At 47.5% G+C, this 22,381-nt stretch overlaps 1 protein-coding gene across 1 annotated transcript in view; it reads right to left on the bottom strand.

Annotated features, from left to right (window-relative positions):
- Positions 1-21,921, bottom strand: part of GADL1 (GAD like acidic amino acid decarboxylase 1) — a 686,124-nt gene extending 664,203 nt beyond the window's left edge. Inside the window, exon 1 of the mRNA XM_086942110.1 lies at positions 21,719-21,921. Within this exon, the coding sequence (XP_086798236.1) occupies positions 21,719-21,752 (34 nt within the window). The 5' untranslated portion in view covers positions 21,753-21,921. The remainder of the gene's footprint in view (positions 1-21,718) is intronic.
- Positions 21,922-22,381: the final 460 nt, after the last annotated feature.

Raw genomic sequence — 22,381 nt, 5'->3', positions numbered from 1 at the left:
AGTACCCTGTCCTCATAAAGAGTACAGGGCTGTTGTGATTCTTAATAAATATACTGTTTATTTTCATAACACTTGTGTGGTGTCCTTTCACTGGGTGTTCAAGGGGTCCATGTGTGGTAAACAGCTGGCTTAACGCGCCCTCTCGAGTCTTTAGCCTTAAACTGCTCGTATCCACGCTACTAGGATAGCTGGTCTATAGGTTGACTTACAACCAAACACCATAAGGGTCGTTGGAACGATACATAGCGGTCGCTAGAATAGCGAACGTTGCATATCCGGCCAACTTCTCACATTGGTGAGCAGCGGTTGGGATTTGAGCTTGCTGTTGTTTTGCCACACGTATCCTAAGAATATCTTGTTGAAAGATCGCACAAGTACTGTTAGTACATATAACTAAAAGCTTAGAATACTCTGAGTTCTACTGAACCAGCTGTTGTAGCTCCTCAAGGCTTAGCACACCTTGGCTACAACTCTTAGCAAGGGTACAGTAGGTAAACACGTAGTGTAGGTAGGTGCATCACTTACACCACACTAGAAGCAGTATGTCGGACAAAGGAGGAAACTCTGGGTCTCCCCTTGTGTCAGTTGACCCTCCACAGGTCATCCCTTCAGGATATACTGTGCTGAGCTTCAAGGAGTTAAGACGACTGTGTCACTCCAGGAAGATTCAGCAGGGGTCTAACCCCACAACGTCCTTTCTGATTGGTCTCTTGGAGACTTATGATGCCAGAAGAGCTGAGAAACTTCGTAGCTCTTCTAATCCAGAAGGAGACATGCCTCCCCTCGAGGGAACCCGAGACGATCCTGACCTCATCCACCTCGCAACTGAGAACGAAGATGTGGAGGAGGATGAGGATGAGGATCTCTCTGGGGATGAGGCAGATAAGGGACAGGTAGAAGTCGTCAGACTAAGCAGGTCCAACTTAAGCAAACATGATAGCGGTACTGGGGGACCCCTGGGGCCACTATCAGGTCAGCTTAACATTGGGAATGGACGAGCCCGATCTCTGTCAAGAGACTCTGGCAGATCCCTTCAAACCAATGGCTCTCACAACTCTTCTCAAAGAGGGATGACGTCCCCTCAGAGGAGAGTGTACGAAGCTAAGGAAAGGGCAGCTAATCTAAGGATCGAAAGGGAAGAACTTGCCCTGGCCAAAGAGAGGCTTGCCTTTGCTAGAGAGCAACAGTTAAGTGGGGCAGTCCCCACTGGTGGCAGCAATGTACCTAGTAATAGGGAAAAGAGTTTCGATACGAAACACCTTGGTAAGATAGTGCCCCCCTTTAAACAAGGGGACAACATCCACAAATGGATTACTGCTTTGGAGAGGGCCTGCACTGTGCAGGGTGTTCCCCAGAGTCAGTGGGCAGCTATCTTGTGGCTCTCCTTTGAAGGTAAAGGAAGAGACAAGCTCCTCACCACAAGGGTGGAGGATGCTAACAATTACCAAATCTTGAAAAATACACTCGTTGAAGGGTTCGGCCTAACCACTAAGCAGTACAGGGTGCTGTTCAGGGATACCCAGAAAACGCAGTCTCAAGATTGGTCTGATTTTGTCGATTGTGCCACTAAGGCTTTTGAAGGCTGGCTACTGGGTAGTAAGGTTACTGATTTTAAAGGATTGTATAATCTAATTATGAGGGAGCAAATCTTAAATAATTGTCAGAACCAGCTACTACATCAGCACCTGGTAGACTCTGAGTTGACCTCTCCACAGGAATTGGGTAAGAGGGCAGACAAATGGGTCAGAACCAGGGTTAGGCCTAAAAACCAGGGTGGGGACCAGAAAAAGGAATCGACCAAGCCTCAAGAGAAGGGTGGGGATAAATCCACAGAGAAGACTTCCCAAGGGCCCCAAAACTCCAACAAGGGTGGTGGGTCCCAGAACACTCCTTCAGAACAGAAGAAACCTTATTGCCATTCCTGTAAACAGGTGGGCCATTACAAAAGTGATGCCAAGTGCCCTAAAAATAGCAATAAGGAAAACATACCCCCAAGTAACACTCCCAGACCTCCTGTTACCACTAGTGGTAATCCCCCAGGTGGTGGGAGTGCCCCCAAGAATGTGGTGGGCATTACTTTGGGCAATCAGGAGGACTATGGCCTAGCCAGGTTCCCTGACCACACTCTTGTCTGTGAGACTGGCATGGGGTTTGCCAACTTCACTACTGGACCCCACATTTTGGGAAAGTATAGACAAGAAGTTTTATTGAATGGTCGGAAAGTTGAGGCATTCAGAGACACCGGGGCCAGCCTCACCATGGTGAGTGACCATCTGGTCCCCTCTGCTCAACTGACCCCTGGTTTTACTTATCAGGTGACGGACATTCATGGAATGAAGAGAAGGCATCCCATGGCAGTGGTCAAGCTCAGCTGGGGTAATGTCACAGGGCCTATGAGAGTGGCAGTGACAGATAACCTACCTGTAGATTGCTTACTGGGGAATGACCTGGAACTCTCAGCATGGGCTGAGGTGGAGCAAGAAACTCATTCCAGAATGATAGGCCTATCCAGACAGGTTAGTGGGGCAGTAATAGCTACAGCCCCAGTCCAAGCACCATTCCTCCCTGAAAAGGTTGGAAGAGCAGTGGTAGCCACTGCCCAGGCTCAGACAGACTTTACCGGACAGGATAGGAGGGCTGTGACAGTCACAGCCCAAACACAAACTGAGTGCCCTCCTGAAAAGGTTGGCAAGGCTGCAATGGTCTCAACCTCTACTCAAACCGATAGTGAGGTTGTGAAGCCTGAAACCATGGATCACTCCACTCAAACAGAGAGCATTGAGGAGGAAGAAGAGTCTTTCCCCTCCCAGACACTAGGTGAGAGCCAGCCTCCTCAGGGAACTGACTCTACCCCTGTTGAAGGAACTGCCCCAGAGGTAGTCAGGCCTAGCCTGGCAGAGCCCCTGATGGCAGCGGACCCTTCCCAGGTGGGACCCAGTCTGGAGCAGGTAACCTGCACCTCTCTACCCTGCCTCAGTCAGCCCAGGGCTGAAGAGGACAGGGAGGCCAGTGGAGGACCCAAAAGGGCCCCCTGTCCGAAAGAACCCCTTAATCAGCAGATTAGGATCACTGAAGCTGGTAAACCTAGCCAAGTGAAAATAGAACAGACTCCTGAGGGATCCCCCTTAAAAGTAGTTAGGGAACTCCCACAGCTGGACACTGTTGGGCACAGCCAAACATGGGGCCTAAAAACCCCAGACCTGACCTGTCCCTCCAGTAAGCCAAACAGAGGGACTCAGCCTCCAGCTTTAGGTAGCCAGAGGCTGACCCTGAGAGCTCAGTGCATCTCAGCTAAAGAAAGAAAGGCACACATGATGAATGGTGATTGGAGGAAGTTGAGCCCAAAGGTAGGGGAGCCTCACTTCAGTACTCCATCCCAGCATCAGCCTTCTTCTTTCCCAAGACACACCAGAGACAGAGATTCCCTATGGTGGAGACCCTCAGATACCCTTAGGGTGAGGGGTTGCCTAGTGGACCATGACACAGGGGGAAACCAAGCCAGAGCTGGTCCTTCCTTATATGGCCACTTAGGTAATAGAGGCTTACCTGGACAAGGATAGCCTTATCTCCTTTCGTTTGGGGGGGGGTTGTGTAGGAAGGTACATCCTGACTATGGTTGCCCCCAACTTTTTGCCCTGTGTTTTAGCTGGTTTTGGACATAGTCGACCTGGGACCCTGCCAATCAGGACCCCAGGCCTACTGCTCTCTCGTTAAAATGGATTCCATGTACCCTAGGTGCATTTACCAATTGGTACTGGGCCACCTTATCAGACCCCGTAACGCAGGGCATAGGTGTACCCAGGGCCGCCAGGGGCTGAAGCATGTATTATGCCACCCCTGGCTGGCCTCCTAAATTTGACACAACTGGCTGCATGACAGCTGGGGCGAAGACGTGTAATCACCTTTCGCTTTAGGTATAGTAGCTCTATATCTAACCATACAATGGACACCCGAGTTCCTATCAGTCACTCCTATGGCAGGCCTTAACAATCCTGAAGGCAGAGTGCGTGGGCTCGTGTGAGCTAGGTTCAGGCCCGAGCCGAGCCCGGTTGCAGCTTGCGGAATCAAGACCCAAGGGCTGTTCCATGATAACGCGTACCATATCGGTAACTCCGGTGTCGCGTTATCAAGGCATGTCGAGTAAGGTGTCATACGAATCGGGGTGCTGCCCTCTCACCAATTCTGGCGATGAGGTTAGCATTCCACCCTTCTAGAGGGACACGACATGTACGTAACTGTGAACCCCGGTTAAAGTTAACTGAAGCCTCAGCTCCACAAAATGGATGCTGCCACCACAGACACGAGTCTGACCTCCTGCTGCTGGGAGTCCTTCCAGCGAGGAGCACTTGGACAAAGGGTTTCCTGTCGAGGGCGGTGTTCGCACCGTCCCAGACAGGGTTTGTGTATTCTGGGTAGGTAGGGCTTTGGCGAGAAGGTGACTGCGGAGTGGCACCCCGGTGCTCACTGCGCATCTGCCGGTTAGAACCAGTTCCAGGGGCGACAGCCCTGGCCTGGGGAAAGCCCGGCAGGGGAGAGGGGTGTAACTACCCCCCTTCCTGGTCCCACCCTTAGGGCAGGACCTAGTCATGTACCCACCCCTTTCTTTAGGATAAAGACCGGAGCGGGGACCCTTCCAAATGAGATCATCTTTGATTCAAGAACTACTTTCTACGAAAGGACATTCAAGACTCTTCTCAAGATTTCTCCCTTGTGACTAAGGAGTAGTCACCCTGCATCAGCGGGCACCAACTAAGAACTCTGCGGTTTGCTGTAAGTCCTTCCTCAAGGAATCCGACGGCCCAGCTCGACGAGAACCGGCTTGCCTGGCACCTCTGACCTCTACCCACGTCATCAGCTCAGCTGTGATCTGTGGGTGCGACGAGACCTCAAGGGACCGGCCATCATCAGAACCTGCACGCTCTTAAAAACCAGCACGACCATCGAGGTAACTCTCTGGTGAGTGCTCTGGGGTCCGAGAAGCCCCGACCCTGAGCCGCTCCAGCACCGAAGTGCAGTCTCCCAGCATCTCCACGATCTGCGTGGGGCCCTTCTGCTCGCTGCTCAGCCTGTTGTCTGGTCACTAGCCGCTGGCTTGTGCCCTTCTGTGACGACATCCGAGAATCATCACTGCTGGTCTGGTTGCTCCAGACTGGCCCTTGCTTCCATCTTTGCGAGAAGCACCCCGGACCCTCCTGGTCCACTCAAGACGCCATCTTAGGCCCACCACGTGGCCCTGAGATCTGCCAAGGCTTGTTGCCCCATCCTGGGCCCAGCGACGCCGACAGCATCATCCTTCGTGGGACAGCTCGCACCTCCACCGTGGTCGCCGACAACGCCTCCTGGTCCGTGAGACTGCAGAGCCTAGCGTCGCCCACTCACCTGGTCGAGGTGACGGCCAACCGGTGCCTTCCTGGTACCCTCTGACTACTGGCTAGTAGTACGAACTTGGTCCCCTCTGCTTTCAGGTTTCATCAATCTCCGATCCAGGCTTGGATCTCTACGAACTATTCAGCACTGGTCGCCGGCCAGCAACTCCTTTCTTCCGGCTCCTGGCTCGTCAGCGAAGACCCCGACGCCTGTAAGACTTGTGCAGCCGCAGCCCTCGTGGCTAGGTAACTCGGCATTTCGGTGCCTGCATAGCCTCCTTACTCTAGGGTCCCGAGTCCCTCGCTTCCGACTTGCCTTATCGGGTCCGCCCGAGACCTTAACCTTTCCGTGTCCTCGGACACTTGTTTTAATTGTGCACTTGAAGTATTTGCTAAAGAGATTTGGTTTGTGCTTAGTACCCTGTCCTCATAAAGAGTACAGGGCTGTTGTGATTCTTAATAAATATACTGTTTATTTTCATAACACTTGTGTGGTGTCCTTTCACTGGGTGTTCAAGGGGTCCATGTGTGGTAAACAGCTGGCTTAACGCGCCCTCTAGAGTCTTTAGCCTTAGACTGCTCGTATCCACGCTACTAGGATAGCTGGTCTATAGGTTGACTTACAACCAAACACCATAAGGGTCGTTGGAACGATACATAGCGGTCGCTAGAATAGCGAACGTTGCATATCGGGCCAACTTCTCACATTCATTATTTCACAATCAGATACTGGTAAAAACCCGTAAGTCTGCCCAGCCAACACGTTTCGTCTCACACTAGGAATTCCTCAGAAAAAGTACTACATATAGTAATTGCAACCCATCCTCATTATATTAAAAATAGTATATACATCAATGTGAATTAAAACAAACTTGCAATAGGACATTGCCATATATTCCCCAGCCCACAATAAAGAAGGTTGTGTTTTGAAAGGAAATTGATATTTGGTCTGCTAATAACTTTGGTGCCATTTTAAAAATGTTCACAAAACTTCCCAAAAAAAGAGCTTCATTCACCTCAGCTCCTTCCTGTAAAGTTTTGGGGAGATCCATCAAGCAGGGGCTGAGAAAAAGAGGGTTCCCAAAGCACATTTGCACCATTAAATTTCCTATAAAACAAATGAACTGAACTACAGCCAAAACGGTGAATATAGTTACACAATATTTAGCAATAAGCTAAATATTTACGGAGAAAGCAGGCTGTATTTGATTTGTTGTATGGTAGTTTTGTAGTTTTTGAGAAATTCAAGTTTAAAATGTATAGATATATCAGGCATGCGTAAATATATATAATTTTACGGATAATGGGGCATGCATACCTCCTCCCTGATCCATCTAACAGCCTAGGAATCCCATCCACTGGGGCCCAATTATAAAACAAATTTGAGGAGAGATGCATAGAAATGCTGTCCAGCTTAAACTTCTTATCCACTCGCTTGTGATGGGTTTGCTGTGGTGCACTTGTTGACTGTGATGTATATAACGCGTTTGCCAATGAGGTACAGAGTGCAACCTTGGACTGAAGGTTGGTGTGTGACAAACTTTTTGTACTTGTTAATTTTGCTGGTCTAATCTTATAATAAAAAGTTAAGCTCATAGAATTGTGAACATACCTTCAGTACTAGCTCAATTTTATGATAATTTACAGACAAACATTTTATTTAGTTTAGTTCTGTCTTTCTAAATACCCCCACATGTTTATCCTGGATTTAATGTTCTTTCTGTTCATAGTTATTATTACTGATACATTAAATGAAAAATCTCAGTATCAGGGAGTGCTGCCATTATCGGTACCAGGAGTGCTGCCATCATCGGTATCAGGGGGTGCTGCCATCATCAGTGCAAGAGAGTGCTGCCATCACCAGTATCAGGGAGTGCTGCTATTGTCAGTATCAGGGAGTGCTGTCATCATCAGTATCAGGGAGTGCTGCCATCATCAGTATCAGGGAGTACTGCCATCATCAGTGCAAGGAAGTGCTGCCATCATCAGTGCTAGAGAGGGCTGCCATCATCAGTATCAGGGAGTGCTGCCATTGTCAGTACCAGGGAGTGCTGCCATCATCAGTGCCCAGGAGTGCTGCCATCATCAGTATCAGGGAAGGCTGCCATCATCAGTACCAGGAGTGCTGCCATCATCGGTATCAGGGAGTGCTGCCATCATCAGTACCAGGAGTGCTGCCATCATCGGTATCAGGGAGTGCTGCCATCATCAGTACCAGGAGTGCTGCCATCATCGGTATCAGGGAGTGCTGCCATCATAAGTACAAGAGAGTACTGCCATCACCAGTATCAGGGAGTTCTGCCATCGTCAGTACCAGGGAACACTGCCATCATCAGTATCAAGGAGTGCTGCCATCATCAGTATCAAGGAGTGCTGCCATCAACAGTATCAGGGAGTGCTGCCATCATCGGTACCAGGGAGTGCTGCCATCATCAGTACAAGAGAGTGCTGCCATCACCAGTATCAGGGAGTTCTGCCATCGTCAGTACAAGAGAGTGCTGCCATCACCAGTATCAGGGAGTTCTGCCATCGTCAGTACCAGGGAACACTGCCATCATCAGTATCAAGGAGTGCTGCCATCATCAGTATCAAGGAGTGCTGCCATCACCAGTATCAGGGAGTGCTGCCATCATCGGTACCAGGGAGTGCTGCCATCATCGGTACCAGGGAGTGCTGCCATCATCCGTACAAGAGAGTGCTGCCATCACCAGTATCAGGGAGTTCTGCCATCGTCAGTACCAGGGAACACTGCCATCATCAGTATCAAGGAGAGCTGCCATCATCAGTATCAAGGAGTGCTGCCATCATCAGTATCAAGGAGTGCTGCCATCATCAGTATCAAGGAGTATTGCCATCATCAGTGCCAGGGAGCACTGCCATCATCAGTATCAAGGAGTGCTGCCATGCCATCGTCAGAACCAGGGAGTGCTGCCATCATCAGTACCAGGGAGTGCTGCGACTGTCAGTACCAAGCAGTGCTGCCACCATCAGTACCAGGGAGTGCTGCCATCATTAGTACCAGGGAGCACTGCCATCAACAGTATCAAGGAGTGCTGCCATCACCAGTATCAGGGAGTTCTGCCATTGTCAGTACAAGAGAGTGCTGCCATCACCAGTATCAGGGAGTTCTGCCATCGTCAGTACCAGGGAACACTGCCAACATCAGTTTCAAGGAGTGCTGCCATCACCAGTATCAGGGAGTGCTGCCATCAACAGTACAAGAGAGTGCTGCCATCACCAGTATCAGAGAGTTCTGCCATCGTCAGTACCAGGGAACACTGCCATCATAAGTATCAAGGAGTGCTGCCATCATCAGTATCAAGGAGTGCTGCCATCATCAGTATAAAGGAGTGTTGCCATCATCAGTGCCAGGGAGCACTGCCATCATCAGTATCAAGGAGTGCTGCCATGCCATTGTCAGAACCAGGGAGTGCTGCGACCATCAGTACCAGGCAGTGCTGCCACCATCAGTACCAGGGAGTGCTGCCATCATCAGTACCAGGGAGCACTGCCATCATCAGTATCAAGGAGTGCTGCCATCATCAGTATCAAGGAGTGCTGCCATCATCAGTGCCAGGGAGCACTGCCATCATCAGTATCAGGGAGTTCTGCCATCGTCAGTACCAGGGAACACTGCCATCATAAGTATCAAGGAGTGCTGCCATCATCAGTATAAAGGAGTGTTGCCATCATCAGTGCCAGGGAGCACTGCCATCATCAGTATCAAGGAGTGCTGCCATGCCATTGTCAGAACCAGGGAGTGCTGCCATCATCAGTACCAGGGAGTGCTGCGACCATCAGTACCAGGCAGTGCTGCCACCATCAGTACCAGGGAGTGCTGCCATCATCAGTATCAAGGAGTGCTGCCATCATCAGTATCAAGGAGTGCTGCCATCATCAGTGCCAGGGAGCACTGCCATCATCAGTATCAAGGAGTGCTGCCATGCCATCGTCAGTACCAGGGAGTGCTGCCATCATCAGTACCAGGGAGTGCTGCGACCATCAGTACCAGGGAGTTCTGCCATCATCAGTATCCTGGAGTGCTCCTTCGTCAAGAAGAGGTGGAGAAACGATACTCCTTCGTCAAGAAAAGATGGAGGGAAGATGCCCCTTTGTGAAGAGGAGGTGGATGGACGATGCTCCTTTGTGAAGAGCAGGTGGAGGGATGATGCTCCTTTGTCAAGAGGAGGTGAAGGGACGATGCCCCTTTGTGAAGAGAAGGTGGAGGGACGATTCTCCTTTGTGAAGAGGAGGTGGAGGGATGATGCTCCCTTGTCAAGAGGAGGTGAAGGGACGATGCTCCTTCGTGAAGAAGAGGTGGAGGGACGATGCTCCTTTGTCAAGAGGAGGTGGAGGGATGATGCTCCTTTGTCAAGAGGAGGTGGAGGGACGATGCTCCTTCATGAAGAAGAGGTGGAGGGACGATGCTCCTTTGTCAAGAGAAGGTGGAGGGATGATGCTCCTTTGTGAAGAGGAGGTGGAGGGATGATGCTCCTTTGTCAAGAGGAGGTGAAGGGGCGATGCTCCTTCATGAAGAAGAGGTGGAGGGAATATGCTCCTTTGACAAGAGGAAGTGAAGGGATGATGCTCCTTTGTCAAGAGGAGGTGGAGGGATGATGCTCCTTCATGAAGAAGAGGTGGAGGGACGATGCTCCTTTGTCAAGAAGAGGTGGAGGGATGATGGTCCTTTGTCAAGAGGAGGTGGAGGGACGATGCTCCTTCATGAAGGAGAGGTGGAGGGACAATGCTCCTTTGTCAAGAGGAGGTGGAGGGATGAGGCTCCTTTGTAAAGAGGAGGTGGAGGGACGATGCTCCTTCATGAAGAAGAGGTGGAGGGACGATGCTCCTTTGTCAAGAGGAGGTGGAGGGATGATGCTCATTTGTCAAGAGGAGGTGGAGGGATGATGCTCCTTCATGAAGAAGAGGTGGAGGGACGATGCTCCTTTGTCAAGAGGAGGTGGAGGGTTGATGCTCCTTTGTGAAGAGGAGGTGTAGGGACGATGCTCCTTTGTCAAGTGGAGGTGGAGGGTTGATGCTCCTTTGTGAAGAGGAGGTGTAGGGACGATGCTCCTTTGGGAAGAAGAGGTGGAGAGACGATGATCCTTCGTCAAGAGGAGGTGGAGGGATGATGCTCCTTTGTGAAGAGGAGGTGGAGGGACGATGATCCTTCATGAAGAAGAGGTGGAAGGCCGATGCTCCTTCATCAAGAAGAGGTAGGCTACTAAAGAAGTGATGGCTGTTTGGTGATCACTGCATCCTACACCAACAGGTTTTTTCTTTGAGTTAATGTGGGGACACCCTGAGGCAAAGAAGTAACTCCTGAGCCTCTGCCTGGTGTGGATCATTATCAATACATACTCTTTGATGTCTAAGACTGCCCCAGTGCCATTCTCAGGAGACTATTGTCCATGTGGGGATCTGCAGTGGTCCAGCCCTCTGCACCCTCAGGGCCTGCCAACCCTGAAGGACAGCAACACTAACACCGACCAGTACCTTGACTTTGGGGTAGTTGCCAGTGCTAACCAATAATAAAGGCTCCTATGGGTGTGTTAATATTTGTACCGATTAGATGCTGTCAGGTTTGACAGATTACCCAGTCGCACTCTTCTGGGGAAATCAATCCCTTCAAGGGATTGATTTCCCCAGAAGAGTGCGACTGGGTAATCTGTCAAACCTGACAGCATCTAATCGGTACATTTGATAACTCCCCAACGGTCAGAGGGAGCAAACCGGTCAGCACCTAAGCTATTAGGAGTGCACTAAAATTTGGAATTACCCTACAGAGTGCCACACCACCCCCTCCACACATGTGTTAATATTTTCCCACAGTCAATACTTCTTAAAAAGCATCAGATCCAGCTTTCCAGGACAACAGAGAGCTCCTCTTACCCGCCACCCCAAGAAGTGACATCTTTTGCCAATCGGATTATGGATAAGACTCCCTGTTTTCCGTTTTTACTGATTTATACAGATCAATACAGACAGCAAAACGTTATTTTTGTCTGTATTTATTTTTAAATGTGGATAAAAATGGAAATTGGGTGCTTTTTGATTGATTGTAAATACACTTTGCCATGCCAAGCTATGCCAATAACTGTGTGAATTGATAGGTAAGGGGGTTAAAAATTAAAGTAAGTTTGGTAAAGAGGCTTAAACAACAGTAGCTATGCACAAGGTTGATACTGAAATGTGCATATTTTTATATAAGTGCATTTATTTATCTTTTGCGGGTGTTCATATCACTGAAACCTGGCAGCCATTCAAGCATGGCTGCATATTTATTGGTTAAATAAATGTAGAAATATACCAGTTTCAGTTTTATTTACTTCTCAAAACTCATATTAATTATGGATAAATGCAGATAAAGTTGACAAAAAATAAATATGGATAAATACAGACGTAAATGTAAAAAAAAAAATACCATATAACCGTGAGCCGTAATTATGGAACGATTCAGAAAAAGGGGTGGTGATGAACAGAGTGTCTGAATTAAGCAGACCACTCTTACCCAGTCCAAAGATCAGGGCTTGATCCATCACCGTTTTTTAGCTCACTGCACCATCCCAGCTCAGAACTTGGCTATATGCAAATTAGTCTGACCCTGGCCCAGTGCATCATGGGAACAGGGCAGACCAAACTACCAAGCCAATTCTTATACTGGGAAGGAAACAAGCTACCGGGGACCGGTTTCTGGCATTTCAGCCGTCTTCGGCCCGGCTTGCTTGAATCCTGATGGTGCAATGAGCTAGGGACTCACATCTGAGTATACCCTTCCACGCTTATGGTGGACAAAAATGATTCAGAAAAGGGGGTGGTGATGAACAGAGTGTCTGAATTAAGCAGACCACTCTTACCCAGTCCAAAGATCAAGGCTTGATCCATCACCATTTTTTCATCACCACCCCCATTTCTGAATCGTTTTTGGCCACTACAGGTGTGGTAGGGTATACTCAGACATGAGTCCCTTTCTCACTGCACCATCAGGATTCAAGCAAGCCGGGCCGACGACGGCTGAAATGCCAGAAACCGGTCCCCGGTAGCTTGTCTCCTTTCTGGTGAAGAATTGGCTTGGTAGTTTAGTCTGCCCTGTTCCCATGATGCACTGGGCCAGGGACAGACTGATTTGCATATAGCCAGGTTCTGAACTGGGATGGTGCAGTGAGATAAATAACGGTGATGTATCAAGCCCTGATCTTTGGACTGGGTAAGAGTGGTCTGCTTAATTCAGACACTCTATTCATCACCACCCCCATTTCTGAATCGTAATTATGGAACAGCACCAACTCTAGACCCTGAATAGCCGAACACTAGCTTATCTTGACTGCAGCAGCTGAAGGGTTAATTTATAAATGAAACAGGACCATTCTGTCTAATGTCCACTGTTCAACATAGTGAATGTGTTTAATAAAGAGTTATTGCTTTTCAGGAAATGGTCTTGTTTCGACATTCATCATTATTGTGATTGTAACACCAGAGTTACACTCTTTCTGATTCAACCTTCACACCGACTACCACACACTAGGCATTTACTGCTTACCAAAATCACACCGTCCATCCAACACTAGATATTACGGCTTAGCAAAGTCACAATACCACCCCACACTAGACATTTGCGGCTTAACAAAGTCACACTACCACCCCACACTAGACATTTGCGGCTTAACAAAGTCACACTACCACCCCACACTAGACATTTACGGCCTAAAAAAAGTCACACCGTCCACCTCACACTAGATATATACTGCTTAACAAAGTCACATCGTCCACCCCACAGTAGATGTTTACTGCTTAACAAAGTCACACTGTCCACCCCAAACTAGGCATTTACAGCTTAACAAAGTCACAACGTCCACCCAACACTAGACATTTACAGCATACCAAAGTCTCGCCGCCTACCACATACTAGGCATTTACTGCTTAACAAAGTCACACCCTTCACCCAACACTAGACATTTACTGCATAATAAAGCTACCCATGAAAGTCAAGCAGACTTTTCAGTCTTAACTTTTTAATAAAGATTTAGTAGCTGAAATTCTGGTCAGGAGTGTCCTGGTCAGAACGCAGGCAACAAATTAGAGTTTGTGAATCGTAAAATCCATCTTGTTCTGTGACAAACAGAGGTCTTTCCTCTGTCCCCTTTTATTCAAATTGTACAGTAGTCCATTGCAACCTCAGATCTCTCAATATCATCTATGGTTCCAATTGTATATTGACAATATCCAGCTTCATATTCATTTTGGTAGTGAAAACCAGTGCTTAATTTGAGCCAGTGGTTTCCAGTGCTTTGCAACTGCGCTTGTCAACACTGGCACGTATAACAGTCTGCCACATGGTGGCGATGTTTGTCTTATTTAGAAATAAGCACAACTACAGTTTATGAATTGAATATATATTAGAAAGGACTAATACCTTCTACTCGAATCATTCATATAGCTTTGTGGGCCTGGAATAGTCTGAATTGTCGCACTTGTAAGACTGTGCTGGTTAGTAGTTGTGTTGGTACTGTGGCTGCACTGGCAGGGGCAATGCGTGGTGCACGCTGGGGTGGCCTTCTGGCGAGGGCCCTGGCACTTATGCTTTTTACAACTTAAGCTATGGCGCTATCTCACTATGTCGTGACATCACCATCCCCAGAAATTGTTAGGTGAAAGAGAGCTACCTCTGCTTGAACGAATGAACAACTGGAATCCTTAAAGTCTGAGATACTTCTTCTATCTGCCCTTCTTGTGCCGCTGCTGCAGGATATACATCTCGATATATAAATGGGATGTGACATTTCATCTAACATTTCAATGGAAAGTGCCATCAAAACCCAAATTACATTATGCATTATTGCATTATGCAGGTAACGAGAGCTGCTGTGAATGCCAGTGAGCGAGGGTAGAGTCCAATTACCTAATGCCTGGATTGCAGTTATGAGATGCAAAATGTATTCTGGCTGAGCTCAACCGCAGCACATTTCAATCACATTCCTATCTGGAATCACACTTATTCCACGCAACCCGATGACGCTGCTCTTCTGTTGCCACGTCGGAACTCTGGCTGCACAATGGGGCCTATTTACTAGAAAATGACGCAGCGCCGCGCTGCAGGCTATCTTGCTGCACTGAGCTGTGCCATTAGTGCTGTGCTGTCCTCTGCGCTGACGCACAATTGGCAGCCTAGCACCAATGCAGCGGTTGCATGTCAAAATCATGAGGTCAGCAATATGGACCTGCGCACAAACGACTACAGAATATCCACATCCAACATATTGTCAAGGTGAGGAAGTACAGATGCATCCTTCTCAACTCCCCATCAAGTTATTTTGATGATATGTTGGAAGACGATATGGTGCGATCGATCAAGTGCAGGGCTATGGTAAAACCCAAAATATTTGGTGGAACACACAGCTCCATCACTGAGGTGATAAATCAGGTTGTCTCTGAAAGTTGTGGTGCATTTGTGAAATTCCTGTGATATGTGGGAAATTTTTCCTCAATCGGCGCTTTTACTGTTTTTGGAATCATGTTTTCCTCTGATGAACCCCTAAACTGTTTCTCAATGTTACCCAAAACGTTCTTCATACAAATTCAAAGCAACACATACCATTGACTAAAGGTGCATTTACAAACTAAAAATGTTCACCTGAACTCCACATCACACGCTTAGAAAAAATATTCATCATTACTTTTGACACAAAATGTCCATCACTTGCACACAATGCCTCACTCTGGGGCTGATTCACAGAACTAACAAGACAAAATCCTAAACTTACTACTTTTGGTATTCACAGAAGTTAGGATTTTGTCTTAAGACAGAGTTAAGACAGAATTCTAACTTAAGTCTGTTTTAAGTCTGTCTTAAGACAAAATCCAAACTTCTGTGAATACCAAGAGTTATTAGTAAGATTGGGATTTTTTCTCAAGTTAGTTCTGGGAATCAGACACACTGTCAGTAGTACTGGAGGACACTGTCCGAGCTTTCACGGTTCTGGGATTAGGTTTTACAAAGAACTGAAATGGGATACCTACATCCATTTGTTTTAACACACTTCAGCCAAGATCACAAGTCACAACATTTATCAGGTGGCAATCTAATATTTTGTTGAGGTGATGCAGACATTTGATAAACCCATACATTTTCAAATCAAAATAACTTTTATCTTTAAATGTACAGAATTTTCCAAACATACACTGTCCTTCACATTGACAAAAATGAATTTTCAAACGGTTTAAAGCGTTATTAATTTTCACCAACTAACACCTTTCAATTAGGCTCACAGTGACACTCGTTTGCAAGTAAATTGTGTCACACAACCAACTACCAATGAGACCCTTTGGCTTCCTGACAAGTGACCCGGTGTTTGCGCTGATTGGTATCAACCCCAATAATACCTGACTCCAACACGTCTGAATTGATTGAGTGAGATAAATAACTTCCAATTACAAATCTGTCCAATAATGGGGAATAACATATGCATTTTGGTGCTTAATGCGCGCATGACAATAAGTATCGGCATTGTTCACTGAATACATTCCTTAGGGTTGACTTGCAGAAATGTATCAGGTGAAAACTGCAAAGATGTGCTGTTTGCTGGAAAAATCGTCATTCTGATATCTGTGGTGACATCAGTTACTGCATATAACTCAATTCACTGGGCCACACGTAACAAGTACTCACTGTGATTTCCGAATAACATTAATGAGATTTGCAGTGTTGCTCTTTATCTAAAGAAAGCCATCCTCTAAATGAACTCAAGTCTCTCATATCAAAATAAAACGTCTCTCTTTGGAATTCAAATGTCCCTCAGAGGAGACCCCAAAACATCTTAAATCACACAATAATATTATGCACTTGAAGTGCAAAATGTCCCTCATTGTAACAGATTCACCACTGTAAATATATTTTATTTGCTCTCCACTCTGTCACTCAATTGAAAGAAGAATTCACTGTCCTCTTATTCATCAAAACTGAACTAGTTTTAAACTGAAGACACCTATTTATGCTCCACGTTGTTAACCAACTAGAACTCGAACAAAATTTCCCATAGAACTAAGGGTCTGATGCAATAGAACCAAGGGCCTGATGCAATAGAGCCAAGGGTCTGAGGTAATAGAACTAAGGGCCTCATACAATAGAACCAAGGGCCTGATGTAGTAGAACCAAGGGCCCGATGGAATAGAACCAAGGGTCTGCTGCAATAGAACCAAGGGCCTAATGCAATAGAACCAAGGGCCTGATGGAATAGAACCAAGGGTCTGATGGAATAGAACCAAGGGTCTGCTGCAATAGAACCAAGGGCCTAATGCAATAGAACCAAGGGCCTGATGGAATAGAACCAAGGGTCTGATGGAATAGAACCAAGGGTCTGCTGCAATAGAACCAAGGGCCCGATGCAATAGAACCAATGGTCTGAAGTAATGGAACCAGGTGCCTGATGCAACAGAACCAAGGGCCTGAGGTAATAGAACTAAGGGCCTGATACAATAGAACCAAGGGCCTGAGGTAATAGAACTAAGGGCCTGATACAATAGAACCAAGGGCCTGATGGAATAGAACCAAGGGTCTGATGTCATAGAACCAAGGGCCTGATACAATAGAACCAAGGGCCTGAGGTAATAGAACTAAGGGCCTGATACAATAGAACCAAGGGCCTGATGTAATAGAACCAAGGGCCCGATGGAATAGAACCAAGGGTCTGCTGCAATAGAACCAAGGGCCTGATGGAATAGAACCAATCGCCTGATGGAATAGAACCAATCGCCTGATGGAATAGAACCAAGGGTCTGCTGCAATAGAACCAAGGGCCTAATGCAAAAGAACCAAGGGCCTGATGGAATAGAACCAAGGGTCTGATGGAATAGAACCAAAGGCCTGATGCAATAGAACCAATGGTCTGAAGTAATGGAACCAGGTGCCTGATGCAACAGAACCAAGGGCCTGATGGAATAGAACCAAGGGTCTGATGTCATAGAACCAAGGGCCTGATGTAATAGAACCAAGGGCCTGATCTATTTGAACCAAGGGCCTGATGGAATAGAACCAAGGGCCTGATGTCATAGAGCCATGTGTCTGATGCAATAGAACCAAGGGCCTGATGTAATAGAACCAAGGGCCCGATGGAATAGAACCAAGGGTCTGCTGCAATAGAACCAAGGGCCTGATGGAATAGAACCAATCGCCTGATGGAATAGAACCAAGGGTCTGCTGCAATAGAACCAAGGGCCTAATGCAAAAGAACCAAGGGCCTGATGGAATAGAACCAAGGGCCTGATGGAATAGAACCAAGGGTCTGCTGCAATAGAACGAAGGGCCTAATGCAAAAGAACCAAGGGCCTGATGGAATAGAACCAAGGGTCTGATGGAATAGAACCAAGGGTCTGCTGCAATAGAACCAAGGGCCCGATGCAATAGAACCAATGGTCTGAAGTAATGGAACCACGTGCCTGATGCAACAGAACCGAGGGCCTGATGGAATAGAACCAAGGGTCTGATGTCATAGAACCAAGGGCCTGATGTAATAGAACCAAGGGCCTGATCTATTTGAACCAAGGGCCTGATGGAATAGAACCAAGGGCCTGATGGAATAGAACCAAGGGCCTGATGCAATAGAACCAAGGGCCCGATGCAATAGAACCAATGGTCTGAAGTAATGGAACCAGGTGCCTGATGCAACAGAACCAAGGGCCTGGTGCAATAGAACCAAGGGCCTGATGCAATAGAACTAAGGGCCTGATGCAATAGAACCAAGGGCCTGATACAATAGAACCAAGGGCCTGATGTCATAGAACCAAGGGCCTGATACAATAGAACCAAGGGCCTGATGCAATAGAACCAAGGGCCTGATGTCATAGAACCAAGGGTCTGCTGCAATAGAACAAAGGGCCTGATACAATAGAACCAAGGGCCTTATGTCATAGAGCCATGGGTCTGATGCAATAGAACCAAGGGCTCACTGCAATAGATCCAAGGGCCTGATGTAATAGAACCAAAGGCCTGGGACAATAGAACTAAGGGCCTGAAGTAATAGAACCAAGGGCCTGATGCAACAGAACCAATGGCCTGATGTCATAGAACCCAAGGCCTGGGACAATAGAACCAAGGGCCTGAAGTAATAGAACCAAGGGCCTGATGTAACAGAACCAAGGGCCTGATGTCATAGAACCAAGGGCCAGAAATAATAAAACCAAGGGCTTGATGTAATAGAAACAAGGGACTGATGTATTTGAACCATTTGGCCTGATGTAATAGATCCAAGGGCCTGATGCAATATAACCAAGGGCCTGATGTAAGAGAGCCAAGGGCTTAATGTGATAGAACCAAGAGCCGAATGTAATAGAACCAAGGGCCTTATGCAACAGAACCAAGGGCCTTATGCAATAGAACCAAGGGCCTGATGTAATAGAACCAAGGTCCTTATGCAATAGAACCAAGGGCCTGATGCAACAGAACCAAGGCCCTGATGCAACAGAACCAAGGGCCTGATGTAATAGAACGACGGCCCTGATGCAATAGAACCAAGGCCCTGATGTAATAGAACCAAGGGCATGATGTAATAGAACCAAGGCCCTGATATAATAGAACCACGGGCCTGATGCAATAGAACCTAGGCCCTGGTGCAATAGAACCAAGGACCCACTGCAATAGAACCAAGGGCGTGATGTAATAGAACCAAGAGCCTAATGCAATAGAAACAAGGGCCTGATGTAATAGAACCAAGGGCCTGATGTAATAGAACCAAGGGCCTGATACAATAGAAGCAAGGGCCCACTGCAATAGAACCAAGGGCCTGATGTAATAGAACCAAGAGCCTAATGCAATAGAAACAAGGGCCTGATGTAATAGAACCAAGGGCATGATGTAATAGAACCAAGGCCCTGATATAATAGAACCAAGGGCCTGATGCAATAGAACCAAGGCCCTGGTGCAATAGAACCAAGGGCCCACTGCAATAGAACCAGGGGCCTGATGTATTAGAACCAAGAGCCTAATGCAATAGAAACAAGGGCCTGATACAATAGAACCAAGGGCCTGGTGTAATAGAACCAATGGCATGATGTATTAGAACCAAGGCCGTGATGCAAATGAACCAAGGCCCTGCTGCAATAGAACCAAGGGCCTGAAGTAATAGAACCAAGACCCTAGTGCAATAGAACCAAGAGACTGATGCAATAGAACCAAGGGCCTGATGTAAGAGAACCAAGGGCCTAATGGAATTAAAGCAATGGCCTGATGTAATAGAGCCAAGGGCCTGATGCAATAGAACCAAGGGCCTGAAGTAATAGAGCCAAGGCCCTGATGCAAAAGAAGCAAGGCCTGCTGCAATACAACCAAGGGCCTGATGAAATAGAACCAAGGGTGTGATGTAATAGAACCAAGAGCCTCATGCAATAGAACCAAGGGCCTTATGCAATAGAACCAAGGCCCTGATGCAAAAGAACCAAGGGCCTCATGAAATAGAACCAAGGGCCTGATGTAAGAGAACCAAGGGCCTTATGCAATAGAACCAAGGGTCTTATGCAATACAACCAAGGGCCTGAAGTAATAGAACCAAGGGCCTGATGTAAGAAAACCAAATGACTGATGTATTATAACCAAGGGCCTGATGTAATAGAACCAAGCACCTGAAGTAATAACCAAGGGCCTAATGCAATAGAACCAAGGGCCTGATGTAACAGAACCAAGGGCCTGATGTAAGAAAACCAAATGACTGATCTGTTATAACCAAGGGCCTGATGTAATAGAACCAAGCACCTGAAGTAATAACCAAGGGCCTAATGCAATAGAACCAAGGGCCTGATGTAACAGAACCAAGAACCTAATATAATAGAACCAATGGCCTGAGGTAATAGAACCCAGGGCATGATGCAATAGAACCAAGGGCCTTATGCAATAGAACCAAGGGCCTGAAGTAATAGAACCAAGGGCCTTCTGAAAAATAAAACCAAGGGCCTAATGCAACAGAACCAAGGCCCTGGTGTCATAGAGCCAAGGGCCTGATGCAATAGATCCAACGGCCTGATGCAGTAGACCCAAGGGCCTAATGCAATAGAACCAAGGGTCTGATGCAATAGAACCAAGGGCCTGATGTAAGAGGACCAAGGGCCAAATGTAATAGAAACAAGGGTCTGATGCAATAGAACCAAGGGCCTGATGTAAGAGAACCAAGGGCCAAATGTAATCGAACCAAGGGCCCCATGCAATGAAGCAAGGGCCTGGTGTAATAGAACCAAGGGCCTTATGCAATACAACCAAGGGTCTGAAGTAATAGAACCAAGGGCCGTCTGCAAAATAAAACCAAGGGCCTGATGCAACTGAACCAAGGCCCTGGTGTCATAGATCCAAGGACCTGATGCAATAGATCCAAGGGCCTGATGCAATAGACCCAAGGGCCTGATGCAATAGACCCAAGGGCCTGATGTAAGAGAACCAAGGGCCTGATGTAATAGAACCAAGGGCCTGATGCAATTGAACCAAGGCCCTGATGTAATAGAACCAAGGGCCTGATGTAATAGAACCAAGGGCCTGATGTAATAGAACCAAAGGCCTGATGTAATAGAACCAAGGGCCTGATGTAATAGAACCAAGGGCCTGATGTAATAGAACCAAAGGCCTGATGTAATAGAACCAAGGGCCTTATGCAATAGAACCAAGGCCCTGATGGAAGAGAACCAAGGGCCTTATGCAATAGAACCAAGGGAATGATGTAATAGAACCAAGGGCCTGATGTAATAGAACCAAGGGCCTGATGTAATAGAACCAAAGGCCTGATGTAATAGAACCAAGGCCCTGATGCAAAAGAACCAAGGCTCTGATTTAATAGAACCAAGGGCCTGATGTACTAAGAGTCTGTTCACGAAAAGTGGTTGCAAGTTACACACTGGCTTTTTGAGAACAGTCTTTTTTTTACTGCAGCCCTGTCCCTTGAGGAAACCATGCTGTTTTAAAAACATATGGAGCTCCTGCTGCCTACTCCCCCTGAGGCTACCAACACAATACTTGTCAAAAAGAATAAGTGTGTGTCATCAGAAAGCTTCAGGTGATTCCATTAATTAAAACAAATACCAGCTTCCAGGCACCCTTTACGTTTGCAGAGTGACCAGTTGGGCACATTTACATTTCTTTCAGACAAGCAGGCACCCTGGTCAGAAGGCTTGTTTAGCTGTCTGCCCCTCCCTCGGTGTCACAGCAATGGAGACTATGTGATTGACACTTCAGCTGAAACATTCGAACTATCGGAATTTAATGTCCCATGACGGTTGTCTTTTCGCACCAAAATTACAAAACTATGGGCTCAGACCCCCCTCACTTCGACCACTGGCCTGGGCGAATAAAGCAGATCACAGACAGACGGACACAGGCACTTTACCCGGGGTCTGCGTGGGGCCGGATGGGCCATTCATTGCTGGAGAGTTGCTGCTCCTGGGTGGGCCTCGGTGTTCAGTCTGTGCAGGTGACGCTGCCAGGTACAGTTCACGCACAGCTGGGTTATCCCTCCGGGGCAGGTCCGGCTGTACCAGGCTGTTATCTCCGACAGCAGCAGCAGCCCTGGCGGGACCGAGGTTTGTAGAGCAAAGAGGCAGCGCGCGGGCAGGGCGGCTATTAATAACAAGCCAGCTGGCCCCCGGCCAGCCCTCTCAGCCCTGGAAAAACCCAAGCGCCCAGATGGTCAGGAGAGAGGGAGGGGGCAGCCCCTGTCACTGCTCCCTGGTCCCGGCTACCTACAGAGGCTTATCGCTTACGAAGTGTGCCGTCTCAGCAGCCCCGCTCGAGGGTTTCCCTCTAGCATACATCACAAGAATAAAATAGCGCACTGAAGCCTCGTCACTTGGGTAAACAGGAGTGACGGGGAAGGTAGGGAATGTGTAATGCACTTTCTGAGTAGTCTGAGGGTCAAAGGTCTCCAAACCAATGGGTCTCACCCAGCGTTTGCTGCTCCGGGGAAAAAACATTGACCTTTATTTGTCCCCCAGCTGTGATAAGGCGCTATATAAAGCAATCCCATGTATATTGGTATACATCATTGGTATCA

This window comes from Lissotriton vulgaris, chromosome 10 (genome assembly GCF_964263255.1).
Source record: "Lissotriton vulgaris chromosome 10, aLisVul1.2, whole genome shotgun sequence".
NCBI lineage: Eukaryota > Metazoa > Chordata > Amphibia > Caudata > Salamandridae > Lissotriton > Lissotriton vulgaris.
This window is presented reverse-complemented; position numbering and strand designations above follow the sequence as displayed.